This window comes from Cynocephalus volans, chromosome 5 (genome assembly GCF_027409185.1).
Source record: "Cynocephalus volans isolate mCynVol1 chromosome 5, mCynVol1.pri, whole genome shotgun sequence".
NCBI lineage: Eukaryota > Metazoa > Chordata > Mammalia > Dermoptera > Cynocephalidae > Cynocephalus > Cynocephalus volans.
This window is the reverse complement of record NC_084464.1, coordinates 58,572,068-58,599,544: the sequence shown is the minus strand read 5'-3', so window position 1 is coordinate 58,599,544 and position 27,477 is coordinate 58,572,068. Positions and strand designations below refer to the sequence as shown.

General features: G+C 37.5%; 1 protein-coding gene across 1 annotated transcript in view; it reads left to right on the top strand.

Moving 5' to 3' along the window:
• PTCHD4 (patched domain containing 4) overlaps positions 1-27,224 on the top strand; it is a 218,435-nt gene extending 191,211 nt beyond the window's left edge. Inside the window, exon 3 of the mRNA XM_063098452.1 lies at positions 25,591-27,224. Coding sequence (XP_062954522.1) covers positions 25,591-27,224 — 1,634 coding nt within the window. The remainder of the gene's footprint in view (positions 1-25,590) is intronic.
• The last annotated feature ends 253 nt before the right edge of the window (positions 27,225-27,477 follow it).

Below are 27,477 nucleotides of genomic sequence, written 5' to 3'. Positions count from 1 at the left end.
TTTATTTGACCTCTCTCCAGCACATCAAGCTTTGATTGATAATTGTTTTCAAAGAATATTTCTTGAGTGAATGAATGAATGATATTTATTATCGTTTACTGAAAGACTAATCTTATTTTTATACTGTCTCATTCACTAGAACCCAGAAATAATTATCTCAACCTTCTGCAAAGTTTATACACAATACTGAACTGTAATGAAGAGAAATAGTGGTTTGTGGCATACCCAGGAGGTAGCTTCACAGTCATAATCGTCTTGCCAGGAGATTTTAAGTCAGAGGTGGGAAAACTTTTTCCATAAATGTCCATATACTAAATACTTTTAGGAAGCATTGCTAGCGATCTGGTCTGTCATGATTACTCAATTCTGCTATTGTAGGGGGAAAGCAGCCATAAGCAACATGTCAATGAATGAGAGTGACTGTGTTCCAATAAAATTTATTTCCAAAATAGGCAAAAAGCTGATTTTGGTCCTCAGGCTGTGGTTTACCAACCTCTGCTCTAAGTGACCAGAGACACGGCTTTAGCTTACACATCCGTATTGCCTGGATTATTACAAAAGTCTCCTAATGACACTGATCCTTCTTCACTTGTACCCCTGTCTCCTATTCTCATCACAACAGCCAACGTGCTCTTGTCCAGTAGCCTCCCATCTTACTCAACATAAAAGCCAAATCCTCACTGTGATCTACAAGGCTTCATCTGTCCCTCACAATTATGTCTCTGAGCTCATCCCATATCAATCATCCCTTCTTTCAGTTTGCTGCAGCCACAATGGCCTTGGGCTATTCCATGAACATGTCAGGCAGGCTCCTGCCTCAGTGTCTTTGCATCTGAGGATTCCTTTACCTGGAATTCTCTTCTCCTGAAGATATCACAGTGCTTCTTCCCTTCTCTCACACCATCTTCCAAAAGTGATCTTCGTGGTAAGGTCTTTCTTGGCTATCCTATCTAAAACCTCCCTCCCCGGGGCTGGCCTGTGGCTCACTCGGGAGAGTGTGGTGCTGATAAAACCTCCCTCCCCACCCCAGACACTTCTAACCCCCCTTTTCTGCTTAAGTTTCCTAACTCATCAATATGTAACACATTATATATTGTCTTTATTTATATTATTTATTGTTTGTCTTTCTCACTAGGATATAAGCCTCATGAGGGCAAGGGCTTCTGTCTTCTGTCTCGATCATTGCTGTACCCCTAATGCCTGTTAGAGTGCCTAGTACATAGTATGCACTCAATAAATATAGATTGAATAAAAGAATGAGTGAATAAACAGGTTCTCTTCCCTTATAGGTACTTCTGTGCCTGAACCAAGATATTATCACAAGTAATTTTCATTCTTTTAATATTCAAGAAATCTAATCAAGTTTTTATCTGAAAAAGTTTATACATTGTGTTCATCCTTGTGCTCAAATTAAGAATGCTTAAGAGTCACATTTTAGGGCCGGCCCGTGGCTCACTTGGTAGAGTGTGGTGCTGATAACACCGAGGCCCCGGGTTCGGATCCCATATACGGATGGCCGGTTCGCTCACTGGCTGAGTGTGGTGCTGACAACACCAAGTCAAGGGTTAAGATCCCCTTACCGGTCATCTTTTAAAAAAAAAAAAAGAGTCACATTTTAGCCATTTTTTTTAACTATTCCTCTCCACTAATAGGATACATCTGGATGGAAGAAAATTAAGTTGCAAAACTCAAAAATATGTACATTTTTTTTTTCTAAATTAAAAGCATGCACAGAAATTGAGTATTGGGAAGCTTTGCTTAAATTACCTGGGTATTTGTAAATGTACTGACCAGACCTTTAGCCCTCAGTCATAACAATGTCAGAAACACTCTTCCTGGAGAGCTCCAAGGACAACAATTCATTTCATAACTTTAAATGGAGAGTGTCATGTGAATATGTTTCCTTTGCACTTTGGAACAAAGGAAAACATCATGGTTTTTAATATTAAAAAGTGTGCATGGGTTAATTATTAGCATATGAAATTGGCTCAAGGTAAGATATATTTTACAATGGCTCCATAAGAGAAAGAGAGAGAGAAAAAAGATTTGAATTTGAATTTACTTATATGTAATTAAAAGGAGACCAGAGTAAGAAAAATTAGTTGCCATTTTTTAATTCGGCTGCTTTGTTTGAAATGGAAGGGAAAGCCATTGCTAATTAATCTTCAAGCTGAACGCATCACTAATGTCTCCCATTTCCTTATAAATCCATATCCTCATCATCTTTCTGAGTTTGAGAATGATTTTCTTCATGTCAGCTTTCCCATTTATGCATTTCTCTGAGCTATTACAGTTTCACCTCTGCATTACATGCAGTAGCTTCAACATAGTAGGTAAACAACAAATGCCTGCTGTTGCCTGGATTCAACTGCCTTTAAAGCATCTTGAATTCTTATTTAAATGTTTCTTAAATAGATACTTTCTCTCAGTGAAACAATAAAACCCTCAAAATAGAAGGTATCTGAACCTCCCTTCTTCTCTAACCTTCAATACTCAAAACATACTAGTACTGAGTAAATAACTGTTCAACTTGATTTTGTTAAAAAAGGAAACATCAGTGTGCATAAAATACAGGAATTAAAGGATCATACTTTCACAATATTTAAAATTGGTACTTCAGTAAAGCCTGATGTTGTGAGGGAGTGAGAAGATTTTGATTTATTCAGAGTGAGACAGGTTATTGTGATGCTGCTGTTGCTGTTGTAAAATCTTTGGTTCCGCAGTGTTTTCACTACAGTAAATCAGAAATATGAGTTAGGCTAAAAAATAATAATAATAATAACACTCTAACTCTAGTTACTGACTTGCCCATATTATTTTTAAGGCATTAATGGGTTATCTCCACTGAGTTTACCTCAAGCTAGTAGCAAATTTAGTTCTGAAGGAAAAAAGGAAGGAGGGAGGGAGGAAGGAAGAGAGAGAAAAAGCGAAAAAAAACTCTAGTGGGAAGGAGGGGGAAAAGCAGGATTTGGAAGATTAAAATGTGAAGACTCCTAGAGTCTAAAAAGTAAGGTGCAATATCATTATCATCATCATTATCAGCATCATCATCAGAGTGATCTGCGAGATACTGATATTTTATTCTGGTCTAAGAACCTACTTCTCTGTTCCTTGGAGGTTAAGTATGCTCCAGGCATTTCTTTCCTCCCTGTGCTTAATTGCAGCACATCTGCAACACACATCATCTCTCTCTGTCTCCCACCTGACATCTCTCATGGGAAAACTAAATTGGTTTAAATCGTGTGGGAGCATTATAAGTACTGTTTAGTGATGAGAATAAATTGGTTCAAATCATGTAGGTACTTTCCTAAGTACTGACTGATGAGGAAGTTTAGATGTGCTGTAATTTATAAACAAAATAAAGGAGTTTACCTGGCAAAACACAAGAGGTAGCAACAATTTTTGTATTTAAGCGGTTTAAGGGGAAGAGGAGGGAACACTTCCCAAATCATTCTATGAAGCCAGTATTACCCTGGCACCAAATCCAGACAAAAACATCAATCACAAGGAAAGAAAATTAGAGGCCAATATCTCTTTTGAATATAGATGCAAAAATTTTCAACAAAATACTAGCCAGCCAAATTCAGCAACACACATAAAGGATTATACACCATGACCAAATAAGGTTTATCCCTTACGTGCAAGTGTGGTTTAACATCTGAAAATCAATGTAATACACCATATATACAGAATAAAGGTCAAAAACCACATGATCATCTCAAAAGACACGGAAAAGGCATTTGACAAACTCCAGCACCTTTTTATGATGATAAAAAAAAACTCAACAAATTAATAATAGAAAGGAACTTCCTTAACCTGATGAAAGTCATCTATGAAAAACCTAAAGATAGCATCATACTTAATGATGAAAGACTGAATGCTTTTCCCTGAAGATCAGTGATAAGACAAGGACGTCTGCTTTCACCACTTCTATTCAATACTGTTCTGGAGTTCTAGTCAGGACAATTAGGCAAGAAAATGAAATAAAAGGCATCCATATTGAATGATGAAGCAAAACTACCTTTATTTAGAGATTACTTGATATCATATATAGAAAATCCTAAAGAATTCACTAAAAACAACCTCCAGAGGGCCGACCCCGTGGCGCACTCGGGAGAATGCGGCGCTGGGAGCGCAGTGACACTCCCGCCGCGGGTTCGGATCCTATATAGCAATGGCCAGTGCGCTCACTGGCTGAGTACCGGTCACGAAAAAGACAAAAAAAATAAATAAATAAAAACCACCAGAACTAATAAGCGAGTTCAACAAAATCAATATACAAAAATAAATTGAATTTTTATATGCTAGCAATAAACAACCTAAAAATGAAATTAAATAAAAAATGATTTCATTTACAATAACATTGAAAAGAATAAAACCCTTAGGAATAAATTTACCAAAAGAAGTATAAAACTTGCTCTTTGAAAACTACATAACACTATTGTCAGAAACAAAGATATAAAAGACTAGAAAGACATTCCATATTCATAAATCAGAATACTTAATACTGTTAAGATGGCAATGCCCTGCAAATTGATCCAAGATTTAGTGCAATCTCTATCAAATTTTTAGCTGGCTTTCTTAAGAAATTGACAAGGTTATCCTAAAATTCATATTGAAATGCAAGTGACTTAGAATAACCAAAAGAATCTTGAATAAAAAGAAAATTGAAGAACTCACACTTTCAGATTTCAAAGCTTACTACAAAACTACGGTAATAAAGACACAGTGTTACTGGCACATTGACACATAGGTCAATGTAATGGAACTGAGACTTCAGAAATAAATCTTTACGTTTATGGTTAATTGATTTTTGACAAGTTGCCTAGATAATTCAGTGGGGTAAAAAATAGTCTTTTCAAACAATTATGCTGGAACAACTGGATATCTATATGCAAAAAAAAAAAAGGAAATGGATGTCTTTCTGACACAGTAAGTAAAATTTAATTAAAAATGGATCATAGCCTTATGCACAAGAGCTCAAACTGTAAAACTCTAAGAAGAAAATTAGGAATAATTCTTCATTACCTTGATTAGGCAAAATGTTCTTCACAGATATGACACCAAAAGCAAAAGCAAAAACAATAAAAATTGGACTTTATCAAAATTGAAGAAAATTGGACTCTTCAATGATAAAAACTTTCAAAAAAAAGAAAATAAGACTTTATCAAAGGTAAAATCTTTTGTACATCAAAGGATATCATCATGAAAATGGAAAGACAGCTCACAGAATGGGAGAAAATATTTGCAAATCATATATATAGTAAGAGATTTGTATCCAGAATAAAGAACTTTTACAACTTAATAATAAAAAAGATAAATAACATAATTAAAAAGTGGGGAAAAATTGAACATTTATCCTAAGAAGATAAACAAGTGGCCAAAAGCACATGTAAAATGTTCAACATCACTAGTCATTAGAGAAATACAAATTAAAACCACAATGAGCATGTAATGTCCAAGAGGATGACCAAAATTATAAAGTCAGATAATGACAAATGCTGACAAGGTTATGGAGGATTGGAACACGTCATACATTGCTGATGGGAAGGTAAATAGTGCAGCTTCTTTGGAAAACAGTCTGACAGTTCCTTAAAATGCTAAATGTAGAGTTACCATGTGACCCAGCAAATTCCACATTTAGGTATATGCTCAAGAGGAATGAAAACATATGTCCACCCGAAAACTTGTATACAAATGCTCATAACAACGTTATTCGTAATGGCCAAAAAGTATAAATAAAATTTGGATATCAATACAATGGAATATTATTCAGCCATAAAAAGGAATGGAGCACTGATACTTGCTACAACATGGATAAATCTTGAAAACATTATGCTAAGTGAAAGAAGCCATTCAAAAAAGTCTACATAATTTTCTAATTCCATTTATATGAAATGTTCCGAATAGGTAAATGTAGAGACAGAAAGTAGATTAGTGGTCACCTAGGACTGGAGGGTTAGGGGATGGAGATAGGGAATGGAAAATGACTGCTAATGGTATGGGATTTCTTTTAGGGTAATGAAATGTTCTGAAACTGATTGTGGTGGTGATTGCACAACTCTGTAATATACTAAAAACCATTGAATTGTACACTTTCAGTGGGTGGATTGAATGGCATTATATCTCAATAAAGCTGTTAAAAACAAAAGGAAGTGGTTCATCCTCCATTTCGTTTTTTTATATTTCATTTGAAAATCCATTAGGAAAACATGCAAAGTTATGTCAGCAAATGCTTGGTCTCTAGGCTCATATTCCATCCCCAATAAAATGAATTCAAACTTAGGAATCTTTAACAGCTATACAACATTATACTTATGCTACATCTATGAAGCAGTACAGAGTAATATTGTTCTCACTGCCTTCTCACAAATGCCATCCAATTCAGTGGTGAGGGGAAATAATTGTATTCAATTTACCAAAAATATTTTCTAAGCATTTATGATAATCATATTACAATGAAAGCTCAGGTATTTGAGAGCAAAGATATACCAGATGTTACTTCATGGAGTTGACAAAATAAGAAAAAATAACAAAAAATAGAAAAGCAATAAAGAAGTATTTAACTATGTTCATTATGTGGAAAAAGTTCATGTAAGAATCCCAGGATTTGTGGCATATGTGGTATTACATAGCTCTGCTATGGAGAGAAGAGTTCCTCGTAGACCTGTATCTACTTTGATGTTCTACTTCAGTATTTTATCTCTTGGCCTTTGTAGGAGCAGATACTTTTCCACTTATGGATTTGTTTAGACTTCTCCCTGAAGGAATAATGTAAAAGAAAAAGCTTTCATTTATTCATGCAAGCCCATCACTGGATTCTTCCACAAGGAGTAAGTGACCTCTCTGATTGGAGAAGGAAGGAGAATGCAACATCTAATGGCCCCAAGACCAGTAGGGACCTAAAAAGCAAGCTTGCTTCTTTTCTCCTCTCTCTGTTTTTCTTTCTTTCCCTTTTTTCCTTGTTCTTGCCCCTATTTATTTCCCCACAGAAGTATGACCTCACTCCTCTTGCATAGGATACATGTTTTTCAGAAGTGACTGACTTTAACTGAAAGGATATCAACATCAGGTTGGAAAGTAGAAGGCTCCAGTATCCTCCCATCTAGTTTTACTACATTCAGGCTGATAAATTCATTGCTTATTAGCTCAGGTCTTTGTGTTTACTGTACTTACAAGAACCCTTGAAAAGAAATGTGAGTGGTAGCACATAAACACCAAACTGACTCTGAAACTCCAGCATTACTGATGAGACTTTCTTTTTATGGCCCCATGCTTCCACTCTTGCTCAATGAGGAAATTTCCTAGACACAACATATGTTTCACAGATTTGCCTAATTACTGTGTATGGGAAATAATTAAGAAGCACAGATGAGGTTGAATAATGGAAGTGGTCCCCTTTATTTTTTTATTTATTTATTTTTTTAATTTTATTTTATTTTGTCAATATACAATGTGGTTGATTATTGTGGCCCATTACAAAACCTCCCTCCCTCCTCCCTCTACCCCCTCCCTCCCAGCAATCTCCTTTCTGTTCGCTTGTTGTATCAACTTCAAGGAATTGTAATTGTTGTGTCTTCTTCCCTCCCCCCCCCCAGGTTGTTTGTGTGTTTGTTTATTTATTTATTTATTTATTAGCTCCCACAAATAAGTGAGAACATGTGGTATTTCTCTTTCTGTGCCTGACTTGTTTCACTTAATATAATTCTCTCTAGGTCCATCCATGTTGTTGCAAATGGTAGTATTTCATTCTTTTTTATAGCAGAGTAGTATTCCATTGTGTAGATATGCCACAGTTTCCATACCACTCATCTGATGATGGACATTTGGGCTGGTTCCAACTCTTAGCTATTGTAAATAGTGCTGCAATGAACATTGGAGAACAGGTATATCTTCAACTTGATGATTTCCATTCCTCTGGGTATATTGCTAGCAGTGGGATAGCTGGGTCATATGGTAGATCTATCTGCAATTGCTGGGATAACTGGATATCAATATGCAGGAGAATGAAACTAGACCCATACCTCTCACCATATACTAAAATCAACTCAAAATGGATTAAAGATTAAATATACACCCTGAAACAATAAAACTTCTTAAAGAAAACATAAGAGAAACACTTCAGGAAGTAGGACTGGACACAGACTTCATGAATACGACCCCAAAAGCATGGGCAACCAAAGGAAAAATAAACAAATGGGATTATATCAAACTGAAAAGCTTCTGCACAGCAAAAGAAACAATTAATGGAGTTAAAAGACAACCAACAGAGTGGGAGAAAATATTTGCAAAATATACATCTGACAAAGGATTAATATCCAGAATATACAAGGAACTGAAACAACTTTACAAGAAAAAAACAAGCAACCCAATTAAAAAATGGGCAATAGAACTAAATAAGCATTTCTCAAAGGAAGATATACAAATGGCCAACAGACCCATGAAAAAATGCTCAACATCACTCGGCAAATCAAACCACACTGAGATACCATCTCACCCCAGTTAGGATGGCTAATATCCAAAAGACTGTGAATGATAAATGCTGGTGAGGTTGCAGAGAAAAAGTAACTCTCATACGTTGTTAGTGGGACTGCAAAATGGTGCAGCCTCTATGGAAAATGGAAGTGGTACTCGTTAAGCAGACATTTAAAAATTAGTATTAGAAAAAAATAATGTTAGACAAAAAGTCTCCAGAAGTTACCTAAAATTTTAGATACAAGGTAGTGGTAGTTTAAAATGCAGTTTAAAAATATAAAATGAAGGGCTTCCGATCAAGATGGCAGAATAGGCGGTCGCCAGCATCATTCTTTCCCACAAATCAACCAATTTCCAACTACTAAAAAGCAACGACAGCCAACCTAGGGCTGCTAGAGCTCGGGGGAAGAGGAGGAGAGACCTACAGAGTGCATGAAGCCCGGAAAAGCCACAATGAGAGAAAGAAAGGACCACTCCCACCATTTCGAGGCCTGGCTGCTTCCAGGCTGGAGCTGGTGAGCAAATGGAGCAATAGCTGGCAAAAGTCACAGCTGTGCTGTTCCTATGAAGTTACTTGGAGGTTGGAGGGAAGAAGAGGGCCTTGGTGACCCCCAGGCCAGCAAGACCACTAACAGGGTTACCATGGACCCATATAGGAGCAAGGGGCCACAGACAACTGAAAAAAGGAGCCACTCAGAGGCTGGTGAGTTCTCTCAAGGGACTGGTGGTGCAAGACCCATCCCATGGGAAGTGTTTGGAGTGCAGGTAGTGAGGGAGATGAGCCACCAGGGGAACATTGGGGCACAGCATGGACAGCTGATCTGCCCTCCAATCAGCATAGGTCCACCAGTGGAGACTGGTCAGGAATACAGAACTGCATGGGCTGTACTTTGCTGAAAAGACTCAGGCCCAGACCAGAGTTTTCACACGAGCCAGGTGTGCCAGATCTCATAAGACCTGGAAGTGCTTCAAGATCAACAATTAACACCTTAGCTGCACAAAAAGCCTTCCCCAGAGAATCAGCAGCAAAGCAGCAATTTAGCTCAACGACAGCTCTCACATGCTGGTCCCCACAGGAAGTTCCTCCACTTTAGAAGTAAGTAAAGGACAACAAATTAGTTCCAGTGCAGAGTTTAAGTGGTCAGGGTAGCAAATAATCCAACACAGAAGTGAAAGAAAAAAAACAAAATACCCACAGACCAAAGCTCTGATATTAACCAGTAAAGGTCTAACACCTCCAAAGAACACCTATAAAACCTAGAAGGACCAGAAGCCCCTGGGCTCCCAAGCAGGGGAGGGGGGAGGGCCGTGGAACTCAGCCACCCCCCCCCAACATCTGCAAGCATCCCAGCGATGATCAATGAGCTGCCACAGGAAACACCCTGGGCTCCCTACCTGCAGCAGTAGGGGACCGAGGGCTTCAGTCACACCCCTGTGACATCTGTGTCCAGCCCAGCAACAACCTGGGTGTCACTTGAAGCCCCCTAGTCTCCCCTGCCAGAAGGAGGGGGATGCCATGGGACTTGACCATGCCCTCCTTCCTTCTCCCACCCTATTTCCCTCTCCCTCTCCCCATCAACTGCTCCACAGCAGTATCTTAGAATGTTTAAAAAATACTATTAATAAATAAATTTTTTAAAAATGATATTTTGGAAGGATGAGATGACAAACAATAAGAAACTACAGATTCAATGTAATATATTTATGGCATGCCAACTCTATTTCTAGTTCCAGACTATTAAGTTAGAGATGTGCTCTCTCACTGACCATCCCATGGATATTGTATAGAAATCAGTAATCTCAGTCTACCAACTCTCCTTCCCGGTCTCTATGCAGTGAGGAATATACCCAAAAAGCTAAATGAGAATCAAATTGCATCCTTGTAAATGGAAGCATTTCCCAAAGTCCCTGATAAAGGTGAAATGGAGACATCATTTGGAACCAAAGAACAATGTAGAGATTTCCACCTAACAAATCCCAAATCTATATTTCTCCCCCTCCTGTAGGGAACGTTGGTCTTCAAGGCATCCCCTCTCCCCAAGATTTACTTAGCAGCCAACTACATGGAAGACTGTGGTTTGCCTCACAAACCCAGTTGCTATCTGTCAGAAGAGAGTGTGACAGATCAATGTTAAAAGATGGGTTACTGGCCTCCCTTTAATGAAATAGGGCCAAGGGTGATTCCCGCAAGGGCTGAGAAAACTGAGGGCAAGCCTTGGCCCTTCTTCAATCATCTGTTATACAAGTAGTGCAGAAGAGAGAAATGGGGTTCAGCTTATTTATCATTTTAGAGGAGTAGTAGCCACCCCATTGATAAATTACTACAAGTCTTTTCAGGCTCTCACCATCAGATCAGGAAGAATGGTTAAAGAGTAAAAGGAGAGGATATGAGCACCCTCTAGCACTGCCCAAGTGACAGCAGAGAGGAGATCCCCTATTTATGGACCCCTAAGAAGTAGGGAACACATATCCCCACCTCAACATACTAGAGCATCACAAAGCTTAGAAACTCAGAGCACACATTCATTACCCAATTTTACAACAGATATTTACTTAGTGACACATAGGAAATGGTGATACAAGAATCTTAAAAGACACAGTCACTGCCCTTAAGGCGATCAGTCTACCCACAGTGGGGTAAGAGGCTGAGGATTTGGGTTCTGGTCCGGGCTACCAAAAGAATTCTATAAACTCTGCATGTCCTCATTCTTCTGAGTCTCCATTTACTTGTCCATTAAATAAGGGGAAAAAGTAAATGTCTGCCTCACAATTAGTTCATGAGATTCAGATGCAGTGCTATTCCCAAGATTCCTTTGTGCACATCTCCTCACACAGTGGGTCCTTCCTTTGTACCCAGCCTACTTTGTCAACACACATTCTTAGTAAAAGATATTAAAAATTTATTCACCCAAAGGAATAAAGTACTGCTATGCTTACAAGGCAGGTCTTCCCAGGAGTATTTATATCTTCATGGAAGATTAATTCCTTAAATTGAATACTGAAATAATTTCCACTTGTAGATTTCCTGTAGTAACCTTGTTTCCTAGCATTGTTCTCAAGTGGCAGGCAACACAGCTGACAAATCAGGCTGAACCTGCTGCATAGAGAATGAGGAGCCACTACAGGAAGTTTGTGTCTTTTATTTTTTACATGTATTAGCTCATTCTCAGACTTTGCAAGCCTATCCAAGTATTTCTAGGATACTCTGCCTCATGAGAGAGAAACAAGTCTTTCCCCTGAGGACCTCCACAGTTGATGAGTACAGGCTTTATGCAATAGTGGCTTGACCACATCTGTCACAGGAATCACCCCGGCCATCCAATTAGAAGAGAGTATCGCCACCCACTATAGTACAGTAGAAGACAGAAGGAGTGTTAACAATTCAGTAAATGTGAATACCAGTTCTTCTGCTGTGTTTCCTAACTGTAGTTAAGAGATGATCACAAGGGTAGTCATCTGCTACTCCCTGTAGTGCCTCAATCTGCATTCGAACTTAACAAGTTTATCTACAAAACATTTTATCAGCACTAGACTCAAAAAATATTCTTTTGGTACACCCATGACACTACTAGGTACTGAGGGGCAAACAAAATTAAAGAGATGATCTTTGGTTTCAAGGCACTTTTGCTGCCAAATAGGTCTTTAGATGGAATTCTATGCAAATGTCATGAGTAAAAGCAATGAGATGATTGGCCTCGAAAAGAAGGAAAGGTACCATGCTACTATCTCCAATATTTGGAATATGGGTATATATCAGAATAATTGTCATATAAGGATACAATTGGGAGCAACTTTTGGAAATTTCAAGCTGACTAATTTCAATATGAAAGAACTTTCCAAATTTCAGAATGTATCTGGGCAGCAGTTGCACTCAGGTGTGTAGAAGGAGTGTACACATATCAGGGGAAAAGTTGAGTGTGTGGTCATGTAGCACCATGATTTGCATGTGGTAGGTGCTTAATCAATACCTGCTGATTAGCTGATTTCTTTGAGAAGCGGGTTATTTTATTGAAGATTCCTATGCCAGTGTTTTAATACAGTCTACCTCTTGAGAAATCTCAGAAAGTGTTGAAGAGATAAATTTTACAAGCTGCTGACACGCTTTTATCAGCTCATTATTTAACATTTCTGGGCCCTGGGTTGTTGTCAGTTAATTATAGGTGAAAATGTCTGAAAAGAAACAATATAGACCTGTTTTGTTTTGTAATTGCTAAAAAAAAACCCTAGAGTTTCTACATATTTCTAAGGATTAGAAACCTTCAGATCATTTGCCTAAACTTCCTGATGGTCACATGACCAAACTCATCCCTTCCTAGAGTCTGGTTAGCTGTTCTATGGTCATAGCTGTCTGGGAGGGTTTTCATTTGACTGCTTCTTATTATGGTTTCTTGATGAATCTTTGCCTGGTGGAAATGGGCAGGATGAAGTCCAAGAGGATTATCAAGATGGAAAGAAGGAATAAGATTTATCACAAGAGGACACTAAGTGTCCTGACATGTGATTGTGATTAACTGCCATTTCTATTGATAACTTCAAGAATGAATCTCAGAGGTGTATTTTAACACATTGTAGGCATATAGCTAAGACCCCAAATTAATGTTAACCCATAAATAAAAAGTGATGGCTAATATTTACTGAGTATTTAAAATGTGCCAAGGGCTGTGGTAAACCCTTTACATGGATTATCTCAATTATTGTTCTCTGCAACGCTGTGAGGTAGGGGTTTGCCTTCTGTGCTACACACGAGGACACTGACATGGAGAGGTTTCCTCTTGAAGGTTATCTGGTTAGGAAGTAATGCAGCTGGAGTTTGCACCTGGGCATGAATACTAGTGCCTGTGCTGGGGACCCTCTGCCATGCAGCTTTCTGTCCCACCCCCGTCCTCAATCCCCTGCCTTTGGGAGTTAACATCCAACATTTCTGACATACTTCATTTTATACATTTATGTTGCAAAAAGGCCAAGCTAAGTTGTGGACTGATAAAAGAGGACATATTGCAGGAAACTATGGTGAGAAGAGGGTCTTTTGAACTGAAAAGGAAGTCTGTATTCATCAGGTATACACTCAAGTGACACCACTTCTGTCACTTGTGAGAGGACCCACTGGCAGAGGTCTCTTTGCCCCACAGGCTGATAGAACTCAACAGGCTGCCTAGCAGCTCAGCTGTGTTCTCCTCGCAGGAGTGGCTGGTTTGCTCTGTGAGTCTCAGAATGCATTGCAGACTGGAAAGGTCCTTTTCAGCTTCTCTCCTGCTAAATGAGAGCAACTCTATTTGCTTATTCTGAATAAGAACTCACATGTAAGGAATGCCTAAAGTAGTTGAATCCAGTTAACTAAAACCCTTTATTATCAGCATTTTCACAAAATTAACTTCTAAGGACAGAAGAGAAAATTTCAAAATAATCAGAGAAGAAAACTTTTAATCTCTGCTCTAGGCCTGGTACATTTTCACCTAAATTCCCACACTTCTACAACTATGTAATACTATTAATAATAGTTTAACATGTATGGGTGCACTAATTGTGTGTCAGATATTTGTTCTAAGGGATTCGTATGTCTGTGTTTCCTTTAACACAGCAACCCTTCGAAGCAGACATGGTTATTCTCTCTATTTTACAGGTTGGCAAATCGAGCTAGGGGGTAGTTCATTTGCCCGAGATCATGCTTTTAATAATAGTCAGTAGTAACGAAACTTAAACCAAAAGAGCCCAACACCTTAACCAATACACCATATTGCCTCCTGATTATTGATGCATGATAAAATAATGACTTTAAAGCATATTGTTCAATAAATAATAATAACAGCTAACATTCATTGAGTTCTCTGTGTTCCAGGAACTGTTCTAAGCACATTACAACTATCAATCTCATTTAATCTTCACATCAACCTTTTAAAATTTTCCAGACTAGGAAACTGAGGAACTTAGAGGTTAAACTAATTCATCCCACCTGACACACAGTAACAGAGCCAGAACTGGGACCAAAATGCCTAACTCCACAGTGCATCTTTTTCATTGCTACACATACTACCTTTTCTTTTTTTCTTTTTTTTTTAAGAACTGTATACAGAAGAGGAATACAGATCAAATGCATTTTAGAAAGATCTTCTCTAATAAAGTAAATCAACCAATAAAAGCTGAATCTAAAAGGAAGTTCTGGTTGATTAATTTAATAGCTATTCAAATAATCAGCACCCATTCCTGAGCTTTCTGGTTAATTGAGTTTCTACCCGCTTCAGGCTATTCTGTTTAGAGTGAATTTCAGCCATGGACTGTTTTCATCTTCATTCGTAAGAAAGGCAGAAAAATATGCAGGGATGCCCCTAAAAACTTGCCCCTTGAAGCATTATAGCTTTATCAAATATCTGTGCTACAACTCTGAAAAAAATTTTTTATTTAACATTTACTTGTACATATTTGTGGGGTACAATGTGCTGTTTTAATACATGCATATACTCTACACTGATTCACTTAGGGTAAATAGCATAGCTTTGTACCCACTAATCTACAACTCCCCCTCTCCCTGACCAACCCCCCCCGACAACTCTTGAAGATTTTCTCTTCAGTAATATTTAATGGAAATCAAAACTGTGCATAATTTAAATTTGCTAAGTAAAATTCCTTCCATTTCAAACATATATCCTAAATAATTGAATCAGACATTTTAAAAGCATTCTCCAGCTCTTGCTGTTACAAAAATCCTAAATCATCATTCGTTTTACTCTTTATAGGAGCGAAGATCCCCAAAGCTTGTAATTAAAGAACTATTAAATTCAGACATAGGGATGTGATATGGTTTTTAAATGGGACAAATAGGAGTTATTAAACTTCAAGGTGATGGCATTCTACCATATCTCCTTAGTGGGAGGCACTCAAGAAATGTACTTTAAATGAATTAATTACTTTTCTAAGTAATCTTTGTTCTTTAAATGTCTTTAGCTCAGTAAATGCTAAGATCACCTTAATTTTTATTTCTACAAGTTCTTGTATCATCTTCTTCTTTAACATGATCTTTTATTCTAGGTCTTTATTTTTTTAAGCATATGCTTGTGTTTAATATATAAACTACCAATCCATTCCTGTTGAAGACTGTAAGATTCACAGCCCCACTCCTGATTCTTCCATTCTCAGCACTTATCTGCCTAAAGCAATTAATTTTTAGTTCCACATGATTCCTTCTCCTTTCTCCTCTATTAATATCCATGTTATCTTCCTCTCAGGACATCTTCCCATTTCTCATATCCCCAGTTGGCATTCTCTTTTCAGTGAGAACCCACTAAAATATTACTTCCATTAGGAAGGCATCCTTTTACTAGTGGTGCCATTTGGATATTCAGATCCTCCTGAGCTTAACTCTCACCCAGTTGTAACTCCTATACCCAAAGAAACCAACTTAAAAAGTCAACAACAAAACCAGAATTTTTTTTTTTTCTTTTTTGTGACCGGTAAGGGGTCGCAACCCTTGGCTTGGTGTCGTCCGCACCAAGCTCAGCCAGTGAGCACACTGGCCATCCCTATATAGGATCCGAACTGGGCCTCGGCGCTACCAGCACCGCACTCACCCGAGTGAGCCACTGGGCCGGCCCTTATTATATGATTCTTGAAAGTATTAGATGATTTACAAGAGGATTCAAGGGATTGTGGCTGATTACTGTCAGGAAGAGACGGTAATTCTGTGATCAGTTATCTTAATAATTCTTTACCTAGAAGGAGAGAAGACCAGAACAAGACTAAACCGTGACTGATAAAGAAGTGGCGATCACTCCTCCTACTTTCAATAGGAGATGTTTGATTCATTTTATGTTTTGGACATTGTGTTTTGTTTGTGCTCAGTGATGAATATGGAGGGGTCTTGTTTTGTCTCAGTCCATCCTGGTCACAGAGTGCCTTTGTTTGATGCTGTTTTGAAAGATTTTCTGTGGTCAACAGAACAACACTAAGTCCAGCTGGAAGCACCAGACCAGCCCCTGGCACCAAGGCCTACTTAAGAGCAAATGGCTATCAGGAGCTGTTTTTTGCTTTCTCAAAAATAATGTACATTCATTTTACAAAACTTGAAAGACAGGAGAAGTATCGAGAAGAAAATGAAAAGTTCTCTGGTAGTGCTTTTTTAATAGGGAGAGGGAGAAAGCAAGAAAGCAAGCCACAATGTGTGTGCTGGCTCTGCAGTGATGCTTCAGCCCTTGGCAGCATCGAGGCCCTACAGCAAGGAAAGCTGCAAAGAAGCTCTGTGGAAACCCTCCAAAAGCCAACTCAGCTGTGGTGGTGAAGATATCAGCAAACAAGCTCTGTTCAGAAGCTGGCATTCCAAGACCAGTAATTTGGAACACTCTCGTGGCAAAAATTCTGCAGTTGCCAGCCCAGTGCTTCTCCATTCAATATAGTACTTACTGTGTGCTAAGTACATGTCTTAACTTACCTCAAACTCTAACAATCCTATGAGGTACATCTCATTGTGATCCCATTTTACAGATGAGGAAACTGAGATATGACGAGGTTTCAAAAAATGAAAATTAAAAAACTGCCCAAGGTCAGAGAACTAGGAAGTAGAAGGTCTGGTATTTAAATTCAAGCAGTCTGCTCTGAAGGATGTGCTAATAACTACACTATCAAACAGTGTTACTTACCTAGTTTTGCACACTTTGAGTATAAAAATCTCAACTGCAATAGTCTGTAAATTTTAGAGTACTTCCATCTCCCATCTCTTTTGCTATCTTCTCTCTGTCTCCATATGAATGCTACACACATACATATATACACATGTACATTTATGTATATATAGCTATGTATGTGTATGTGTGTGTGTATATATACATGTACATATATACATACGTTGGGTTTTCTACATTTTTAACTTATGCAGAACTATAAAATAAATAGCCAGAAGTGACTGAATGCAAACTTAAGTGAGACAATATGACTTTTTCCCATACATTAAGGTATGTAAATATACAGCAGCTTTAAAAATTGTACAATGAGAATCTGTTAGTTCCATTTTTTTCTTATTAAGGACCTAATAAAACCTCCTGCTAAGTGCCAAGGGATGAGTGTCTCTTCAGATTCATACCGATTTCCTCTTTTCCTTGTAATACCCCACCTCTCTCCCTCTACTGTCTGTGTTTTACCCTACCTCATTCTTTACTGAGATGGGAACATTTCAAGAGAAGTCATTTCCTGCTTAAAGGCAACATTGAAGCTAGACACTTCCTCACTGCACAACATCATCTAAGAAAAACCATCAAATATGCCTCTGGAAATAGCAGCTTGGAAAATTCCTGTTGAATAACTTCATGTCCAATATCTCTTTAGGCTATATAAGCAGCAAGAGGTAAAAAAAAAATCTTGGCCCCAATGTTGTGGGGCTTGATAATCACCTGTTTGTTCTATATAAGAGATCATTAGAAGAACCCAGTCTACAAATATACACTGATCACCATCTCTAGGTTAGACACCATGGGGATTAGAAAATACCTAAAAAATTTATAATCTCTTAGGTAGCAAAAGTGCCTTATGTATCCATTTCTACCCTGAAGAATAGCAGCTTAGAAAAAATTCCTTTATTCATATTCTGTTCCCTATTAGACATTCATAATGTTGAACCAGCCAGATTAATGAATCACATGCCAAATTCCCAATTGGACATCACTGATCTCAATCACCACTTCTGCCACAGAATCATTGACTGACGCTCAGCAAGTTTCCTTCTCAGTAAAGAGACAAATTATATTTATTTCACAAAATCTAGTGCTGAATATAGGGCTGTATTGCAAGAAAAAATAATAATACTATTTATTATCAAAGTTATATTTTATACATTTATTAATCTATAAAATGTATAAATAATAAATCATATAAAATAATTATATAAAATAACTATATGGAGATATATAAAATAACTAATATAAATTAGTCTGTTTATATTAATTATATTTATTATTAAATAACCAATATTATTGCAATAGCAATTATTACAAGAAGAATGTGTCAAAATATCTTTAAAACTAGATGTAAATCATGGCCAATTCAGTTTCTCAAACATTTATTGAGCACCTACAATATGCCAAATAGTTGAGATATAAAAATGAAAAATAAGTACTGCCCTAGACTGTGAGTAGTTTCTAGACTAGCTGAAAGACAAGCCAGCCAATGGACAGTTTCAGTTGAGAGCAGTAGTGTTACGATTTGTGTTGGAACACAGAGGAGAGGCTTCTGAGCTTGTGGGGTGAGGATGAGGAGGGCAAGGGGAAGGAATTGGAGATGAGATTATGCCTGAGGTCATGCTAAATAAGAATAAGCCAACTAAAGGGAAGGAACAATGGGTAAGTGATCCCATAGAATGCCAAACAAGTAGACAATAACTCAGGATGCTGATTCATTATCTAGATTTTTTTTCAGCTGCATAGCTGGCTCAGTTGACTGGGATTTTATTTTTTCACTCATTATTCATTCATTTACTTAGCATTAGAATGTCACATAGCTTAAAATCACAATAAAAAGTCAAAGTGCTTTTTTCCACCTGTGCTCAGGGGTGATTTCTACAAACACAATTAGTAAAAATGTAGCTAACCAAAGCAGAAATAACTGCTAGGGGAAAGTAGAAAACTTTTTTTGGAGTAGGTCATGAGGAGTATTTTTATAACCTCTATTTTTTATGTCTCTGATGTAGGTAACAGGCTCTCATGTTCTGCTGAAAAGGGAGACCCACCAATATGTCTTCCCAAGGCAAATGTAGAGAATTCTAATCCTGCTGATTAAAAAGAGTTAGAAACCCACAAGAGGTGCAATATATCAAAGAAAAACCCAGTAGGGAGTACCAATTGAGTGAGTTGAGAAGTTAAAACTTTTTTTTTTTAAATGGTAGGTTTTGAAGAGGTTGAGTTTGGGATTAAAACAGCAACTGTAACATTGCATTAGATTTATAGGAGAACAACATTGCTTTGAAAAAGGCTCTGTACACCCAGCCTAGTCACCAAAGAGTCTTCCTATAGCAAAGTTAGGTGCAATCACAATGTGGAAGTTTGCAATGGAAGAGTAAGAGTTTAGAGAAATGTTATAGGTGGGTTGGAACCAGTCCTCAAAGAATATCCATCTTACTTTAGAAGTCACCTTTATTTGTTGGAGAATAATTACTTGAGGTTCAAATGAAAATATAACCAGTTCTGAGTATTGCCCATCTCACTGAGTACTGAAATCAGTTTTGTTTGGTAACAAATTAATTTTTTTTTAATTTTAAACATTTAAATATTTGCTCTGGCAGACCTGCACTATCACAACCAGAAAAACCCACAGGACCTTTATTTTTTTCTTATGTCTCAAATGGCAGAACTTATGAAATAATTGATCAATAGTGTGTGTTAGCAAGCTGCCCTTTACTTTTTTCCTGTTATCGTACAATGCTTCCACTTGCTTCCACTTAGAAAGAGGTCTCCCCAACAACATTCCTAAGACTTCTGGAATATTACAAAATAAATTACACTCACATACACACAAAAATTTATTATTTCTATTCATCTCCCTACTTGCATTTTTCTCCTACTTCCTCCTCTGCCTAACTTTTTTTCACTCCTAAGAGTCCTCTTTACTTTCCTTCATGAAACTTTGCCAAAGGAAGTATTAGTCATCCAATAATGTCCCAGGTAAGCTACTTATTATACTACTCTTATACAATTTGCAAGTATATACTAATGTAGTACAAAGAACTCATGATGAAAGTTTGACAGTCATCTTTTGGAACATTAAAATTTATATTTCAGACAATAGCTTAGCCTGCTGTACCAGCAAGCTAACCCCTGCTGAGGGGAAAAAAAATCACCACTGTAAACATTAAAAAAACAACTACCTCCTTTTAGTTTACTGGTGCTTGTGACTTTATTCATATTATTTCAGCAGTCTGGACTGCCATTAGCACCATTCTCTGCCTACCAAAAGCTTTTGGAAATTTCCCTGATCGCTCAGAATGAGCTCTATTTTCACAGTACAGCATGCATCCCTACTTAGCAAGAATGCAAATCTTCCTTATATGTCAGTTTACTGCTTACATATAGAGTCGGCCTTCCATATCCATGCATTCCATATCTGTGGATTAGACCAACTGGACATCAAAAATATCTGAAAAAATATTGCATCTGTACTGACTTTTTTCTTGTCATTATTTCCTAAGCAATACAGCATAACAACTATTTATATAGCATTTACATTTTACTAGGTACTATAAGTAATCTGGAGATGATTTAAAGCTTACAGGAGACTATGCATAGATTACATGCAAATAAAATGCCATTTTATATCAGAAATACGAGCATCCGCGGATTTTGGTATCCACGGGATATCCCCCAAGGATACTAAGGGAGGACTATATATGCGCCTCTCTAACCAGTCAGGAACTTAAATGGAGTTATTCCTAAAACAAGCTGAAGGTTAAGGAGTTTGGTGGTAAAATAGTACAGACACAAAGAACAGCCAAGACTGGGGTGCCAGGAAGTAACATATGCAGGGCAGGTCATTATCCAAGGGGGCCCATCACACTTATGTTTGATCCATGCTTTATCATCTGAAATTGTAGTATCTTTTAGGTGGACACCAGTGTCTTGGTTTCAGGTACATTATTTGAATTGCAATAGGACTCTCAGAGTAAAGGTGGAACAATAGGGAATAAGACATTATTTAAAAAATTAAAGAGAAAGTCGGGCCTTCTTTTAAGTGAGCAGATGGTTAGAAGAAATTGTTCTAGCTTTCAAATGGGAACCAAAGTTAAAAATAAGAAACCAAGAGAGAAAACACTGCCAAGGTTAAAAAACAGGCTCTCCATGCTTGACTGGCCTACTGGACAGAGTGGTGAGCAAGTCCAAACCCTAATTTTTCCCTGGTAGGAGCCCAGTTTTTTGAGTTAACTATTTAAGTGGTTATCTACCTGGATGGATGGATGGATAGATAGATAGATAGATAGATAGATAGATAGATAGATAGATAGATAGATAGATAGATAGATAGATAGATAGATAGATAGATAGATGATAGATAGATAGGTAGGTAGGGAGGTAGGGAGGTAGGTAGGTAAACAGACAGACAGACAGACAGACAGATAGGTGAGCTTTAAAAATAAATAGATAAGTTATTTGAATAAATACTCAAAATTGTTTACGGAAGTTTTCTGTATTGTGGAATAATTTTTTTCACCATTTTTCTATCTTTCCCAAATCTTCAATGGAAATGTGTTCTGTTTTTATAATCAGAAAAAGGTGATTAAACAAGTGTGTGTATGTGTGTGTACTATTTTTTTTCTTTTGACTAAACAAACAATTCTCAATCAGGGGAAATTTTGCCCCCCAGACAGCATTTGGCAATGTCTGGAGACATATTCGGTTGTCATAGGTATGGGATGTGCTACTGGCATCTATTGGGTAGAGGTCAGGAATAATGCCAAGCATCTTACAATGTACATAATAGTCCCCAATAACAAAGAATTATGCAGGCCAAAGTGTCAATAGTGGTGAGGCTGAGAAACACCAGATTAAACAAATAACTGTTTTATAAAGCTTTTATCCCTCCCTACAATTAACTTCATTAATATTATAGCCAGTTAGTTTAGATTAATGAATTCATTTATTTTTAAATGTAAAAACCTAATGCATTTCTAGCATTTTAATATATAATGGCATTTTGTATTCATTACCAAGAGTTCAAACTAAACAAGCTATTTTCACAATATCATAGTATATTTTCTCATTAATTGACAATAGAACTAATTCCTAGCAAAAAATAAGTCTGACATGTTCTCTCTTTAACTCATGCCACTACTTCTTTATTTTTAAAGAAGCATCAATGGCTTGATCACAAGTGAAAATACATTTTTCTATTTATACATATCCTGATTTTTAAAGCAGTTATATTAGAAGCTATGATCTCTGTCTCAGAATTAACCAAGTGAAAATGATCTTCTGGACTGATAGTTGTTGAAAGAGACTTTCGTGTTTACCTTTATGTCTCATTAAAATGCATAATAAATTTTAGAACAAGTAATAAAAAGATACATTTTTGGACCAATCTAAAATCAAGAATTGTACTTGATTTAATTCAGTAAGAGCTTAATGAGCAACTTCTGAGCATCTATCACTTTTCCAGATGTTCTACAGAGCTTAAGAGTAACATAAAATGCACTTTTTGACTTTGAAGAATATGCAACTAACCAAGAGAAAAAATGTACCCCAAGAAAACCATTTAATTTCAAAGTAAAATAGCACATGGTTAAGGACAGAAATGAGTAACTAGCACGATAGGAGTTTAAGGAACAGAAAAAATCAATATGTCAGGAATTGTCGGAGATGGCTTCATGACAAAGATGAAAATTGAACTGACACTTAAAACAAAATTTTAATTTGACCAGCAATGAGAGGAAGTTATTTTAAGGCAGAGAAAATAACATGAACAAAACTAATAAGATAAGACTTCTTATTGAACATTGGCATGTTCATGGGGTAATGAGAAGACAACCCCAGCTAAGGCAGGTAATAAATTTCAACTGCTAGGAAGCAACCAGATTATGGTGAGAATCAAATGAATGAATATCGGTAGGAAAACCCTGTGAAATACCTAAACATATGAATGGGATAAAGCATGCCATCTACAAAACAAAGTTTGGAAGTCATGTTTTCAATCTCTATCACACTTAAAGTGATTACTTAATATAGTTAACATCATCTTTCCACACACACAGACCTTTGTACTACATAAAGAAAAAATCTGACCTACATGATGTACATGATGTTCCATAAAAATGACCATTAGTAAAGGCAATCCAAATTTAGCTGTAGCCCCATGTAGCCTTGTGTAATCTTATGACTACATAGATAGCAAGAGTCCTCATTTCTGAAGAGAGGTGCTCTAATTAAAGATTTATTTTAATTACTTTACTCATTATCCTAATATGTTTTTGTCAAGGGAATAAGAGAACAAGTATTCTGGTTGGTCAAGGAGTCTTACGGAAAATAGTACTGAACAATCAATGTTGCTTATTAAGGATCATTAAACTTAATTCAATACACATATTTTGAGCTCATGATTAAAAGCAAGTAGATCACTGCCTCAACAACAAACAAAGCAAGACAAAAAAAACCACTTGCCTGGTACCTAAATGTAGATTTTGTAGTCCTTTCTATTTGTTAGAATAAACTTATCTTTCCTGCCTGGAAACCCAGAACAGAGACCTTTGAAGAATAAACAGGCTTTATACTTGAGGTAAAAAGAACTCCAATGCCTAGCTCCCTTCAGTAACAATTAATATTAATAACAGCTCTCAAAGATCGGTCAATGTGTCTTTAAAATCAAAGATTAGAAACATACAGATTTAAATCTGAAAATACCATAATCGAATTAACTATGAAGCAAGAATCCTTAGATCTACATAAAAGAGGTTTGGGTAAATGTTAACTCACCTACAAAACATTGTTGGTTAGGAATAGATTAACCTACATGTAACAGCTCTACTTGCAGAGGCTTAGTAAAATGGAGATTTGGTTTTCTTAAAAGAGCATTCCAAAGGAAGGCAGGCAAGAGCTCTTATTGGTGGCTTCATTACACTATTTAGGACAAAGCACCCTCTGATTTTCTAATACACATCATTGGATGACTTCCAGCTACATTGCATGGTCCAGAACTATGTCACATGAACCGCCTCTAATTGAAAAGTAGTTTAGGGAATAAACTTTTTAATTATGTACATTGCAGTCTCAAATAAAAGTAAGGAAGGAGAAGAATTGTGACTAGCAAAATTTATCAGCAGCACAAAATCAGAGTGATTGTAGTAAGACCACAGCTGTTCTAATGTCTTTGTTAAAGCACTAAGTGAACTGGGTCTGTAATACATAACTCCAATAACTAGGTTCCACACAAAGTCCATTTTCCAGGTTTTCATGAACTAGGTCATTTTGTGCCTTTAAGCTACATCTTTGCCTAATGGATTTCTTGGAGAACAGCCCAAGTACAGTGTGTATCCATTCACAAAAAAAAAAAAAAAAAGATTCTTCAGTAGTGTCACTATGCCTACAAGGGCAAGAGTGCTCTATAAATATTTCCACTCACTCAAGAAGTTACCAATTGATATATGGTGGATCATAATTGACAGATCCAATTCACAGAAGCAGAAAAAAAGGAAAATTGCAGATATGGTATAAAACCTATGCTTCCCAGCTTCATTCTTCTTTTGCTAGTAAGGAAGCAATGGTATTTCAAGACCTGTCAAATTTCTGAAAACAACAGCTCGGTAGCTAATGAAGTCTGGCACATAGTGGGTATTCAGATAGCATTTGTTGAATAAACCTTTTGCCTGTTTACCCTTATCAAAAGGTGCATAGAAATTGGGTAAAAAGAAGCATTCTTCATCCACTTGAATGAAGCACTCAAAAGCGTTTAGTCAGCATCCACTGCGTGTGGATAAAAAAGATCTGTGTGGATCCCAAAGGAAGTGCTTGCTCTGATTCACGCCCTGGAGGTCTTAGCTTATATTTTTTGTGACCTGGCAGAATTTTTTTAGCTCTCATCCGATGTTAATTTATCAACTCTATATGAATTTGTTTCTAAGCCATTTGGCCACCAAGCAGATTATCAACATTATAAAAACAATTCAAAACCATTTATAAGAGTTTAACATCATTTCATAATTTTCTAAATCTGCGAATAAATCAGCTTAAAATGCAGATTTGGGACTATCAATCAATGAAACATTTGACCAAGTGCTTGAGTTGATGGTGAGGGGCCTCTCAAGACGCACAAGTAACAGCCCCTACCGTGACAATTTATGATCCATTTAGGAAGACAATATGTGTATGGGGGGGAAATCATGTAATAATGTAACATTATATCTACAGCTTATCAGATTAATAGACGATAAATGTTTCATTTTTCTCAGAAGACCAATAAATTTGCGCTTTGCTAAAGGAAACCAGGGAACAAATATATACTATGTGTAACTCAGAATTTGAGACCCTGATGACAGGATCAGAGCAGTTTAAAGATCAGGGTATAAAATACTGTTTAGCATAGATAATCTATAAGGAATTTACTTGAACCATAGGAGGAAATAAAAGCAGTTATTCTTTCTCTTCTTTTTTAAAACATTAGGTCATGGAACTAAAGGAGTATTTGAGCTTCTGTCTGGATGGCGGAGAACCAAAGAGAATTTACCCTTCAAAGACAGGGTAGCAGATGCCTACTCTGATGTGATGGTCACCTATACCATGACCAGTTCTCTGTACTTCATCACCTTTGGCATGGGCGCCAGCCCATTCACGAACATAGAAGCTGTGAAGGTCTTCTGTCAGAACATGTGTGTCTCCATTCTGTTGAACTACTTCTACATTTTCTCCTTCTTTGGCTCCTGTCTGGTCTTCGCTGGCCAACTAGAGCAAAACCGCTACCACAGCATCTTTTGCTGTAAGATCCCTTCTGCAGAATACCTGGACCGCAAGCCCGTGTGGTTCCAGACAGTGATGAGTGACGGGCATCAACAGACATCTCATCATGAGACAAATCCTTATCAGCACCACTTCATTCAGCATTTCCTCCGTGAACACTACAATGAATGGATTACCAACATCTACGTGAAGCCATTTGTTGTCATCCTCTATCTTATTTACGCCTCCTTCTCCTTCATGGGATGCTTGCAGATCAGTGATAAAGCCAACATCATCAATCTACTAGCCAGTGATTCCCCAAGCATTTCTTATGCCATGGTTCAGCAAAAATATTTCAGCAACTATAGCCCCGTGATAGGATTCTACATCTACGAGCCTCTCGAGTACTGGAACAGCAGCGTCCAGGAGGACCTACGGAGACTCTGCAGTGGATTCACTGCAGTGTCCTGGGTCGAGCAGTACTACCAGTTCCTGAAAGTCAGCAACATCAGTGCCAATAACAAGAGCGACTTCATCAGTGTCCTACAAAGCTCATTTTTTAAAAAGCCAGAATTCCAGCATTTTCGAAATGATATCATCTTCTCCAAGGCAGGGCATGAAAACAACATCATTGCTTCTCGCTTGTATCTGATTGCCAGGACTAGCAGAGACAAGCAGAAGGAAATCGTAGAAGTGTTGCAAAAGTTGAGACCCCTATCCCTCTCAAAGAGCATCCGATTCATCGTGTTCAACCCCTCCTTTGTGTTCATGGACCATTACAGATTGTCTGTCACAGTGCCTGTTCTGATTGCAGGCTTTGGTATTCTCCTGGTGTTAATCCTGACTTTTTTCCTAGTGATCCACCCTCTAGGAAACTTCTGGCTAATTCTTAGTGTCACCTCAATTGAGCTGGGTGTTCTCGGCTTGATGACATTATGGAACGTCGACATGGATTGCATTTCTATCTTGTGCCTTATCTACACTTTAAATTTTGCCATTGACCACTGTGCACCATTGCTTTACACATTTGTATTAGCAACTGAGCACACCCGAACGCAATGTATAAAAAGCTCCCTGCAAGAACATGGGACAGCCATTTTGCAAAATATTACTTCTTTTCTTATTGGGTTGATCCCTCTACTATTTGTGCCTTCGAACCTGACCTTCACACTGTTCAAATGCTTGCTGCTCACTGGGGGTTGCACACTTCTGCACTGTTTTGTTATTTTACCTGTGTTCCTAACCTTTTTCCCCCCTTCCAAAAAGCACCACAAGAAAAAGAAACGTGCCAAACGAAAGGAGAGAGAGGAAATTGAGTGCATAGAAATCCAAGAGAACCCTGATCATGTCACCACAGTCTGAGGGGTGTAGACTAACGGATTATTTTTCTTTTCCAGTATTGCACAATGATGCAGAGTAAGTAGAGCTCAGACCTCAGCTGCTTGGGCTGGCCGGGGGTAACAAGGCAAGTCAGATCAAGAGTGCATTATTCATGACACATCAAGGTGCCTGTTGCTTGGGGGAAAGAGGGAATTTAAAATGAGGGAAAAGTTCTTTGCAACCTTGTTCTCCACTAAAGATAAGTTTCTGGACATGATCTTAGAGCTCTTTCAAG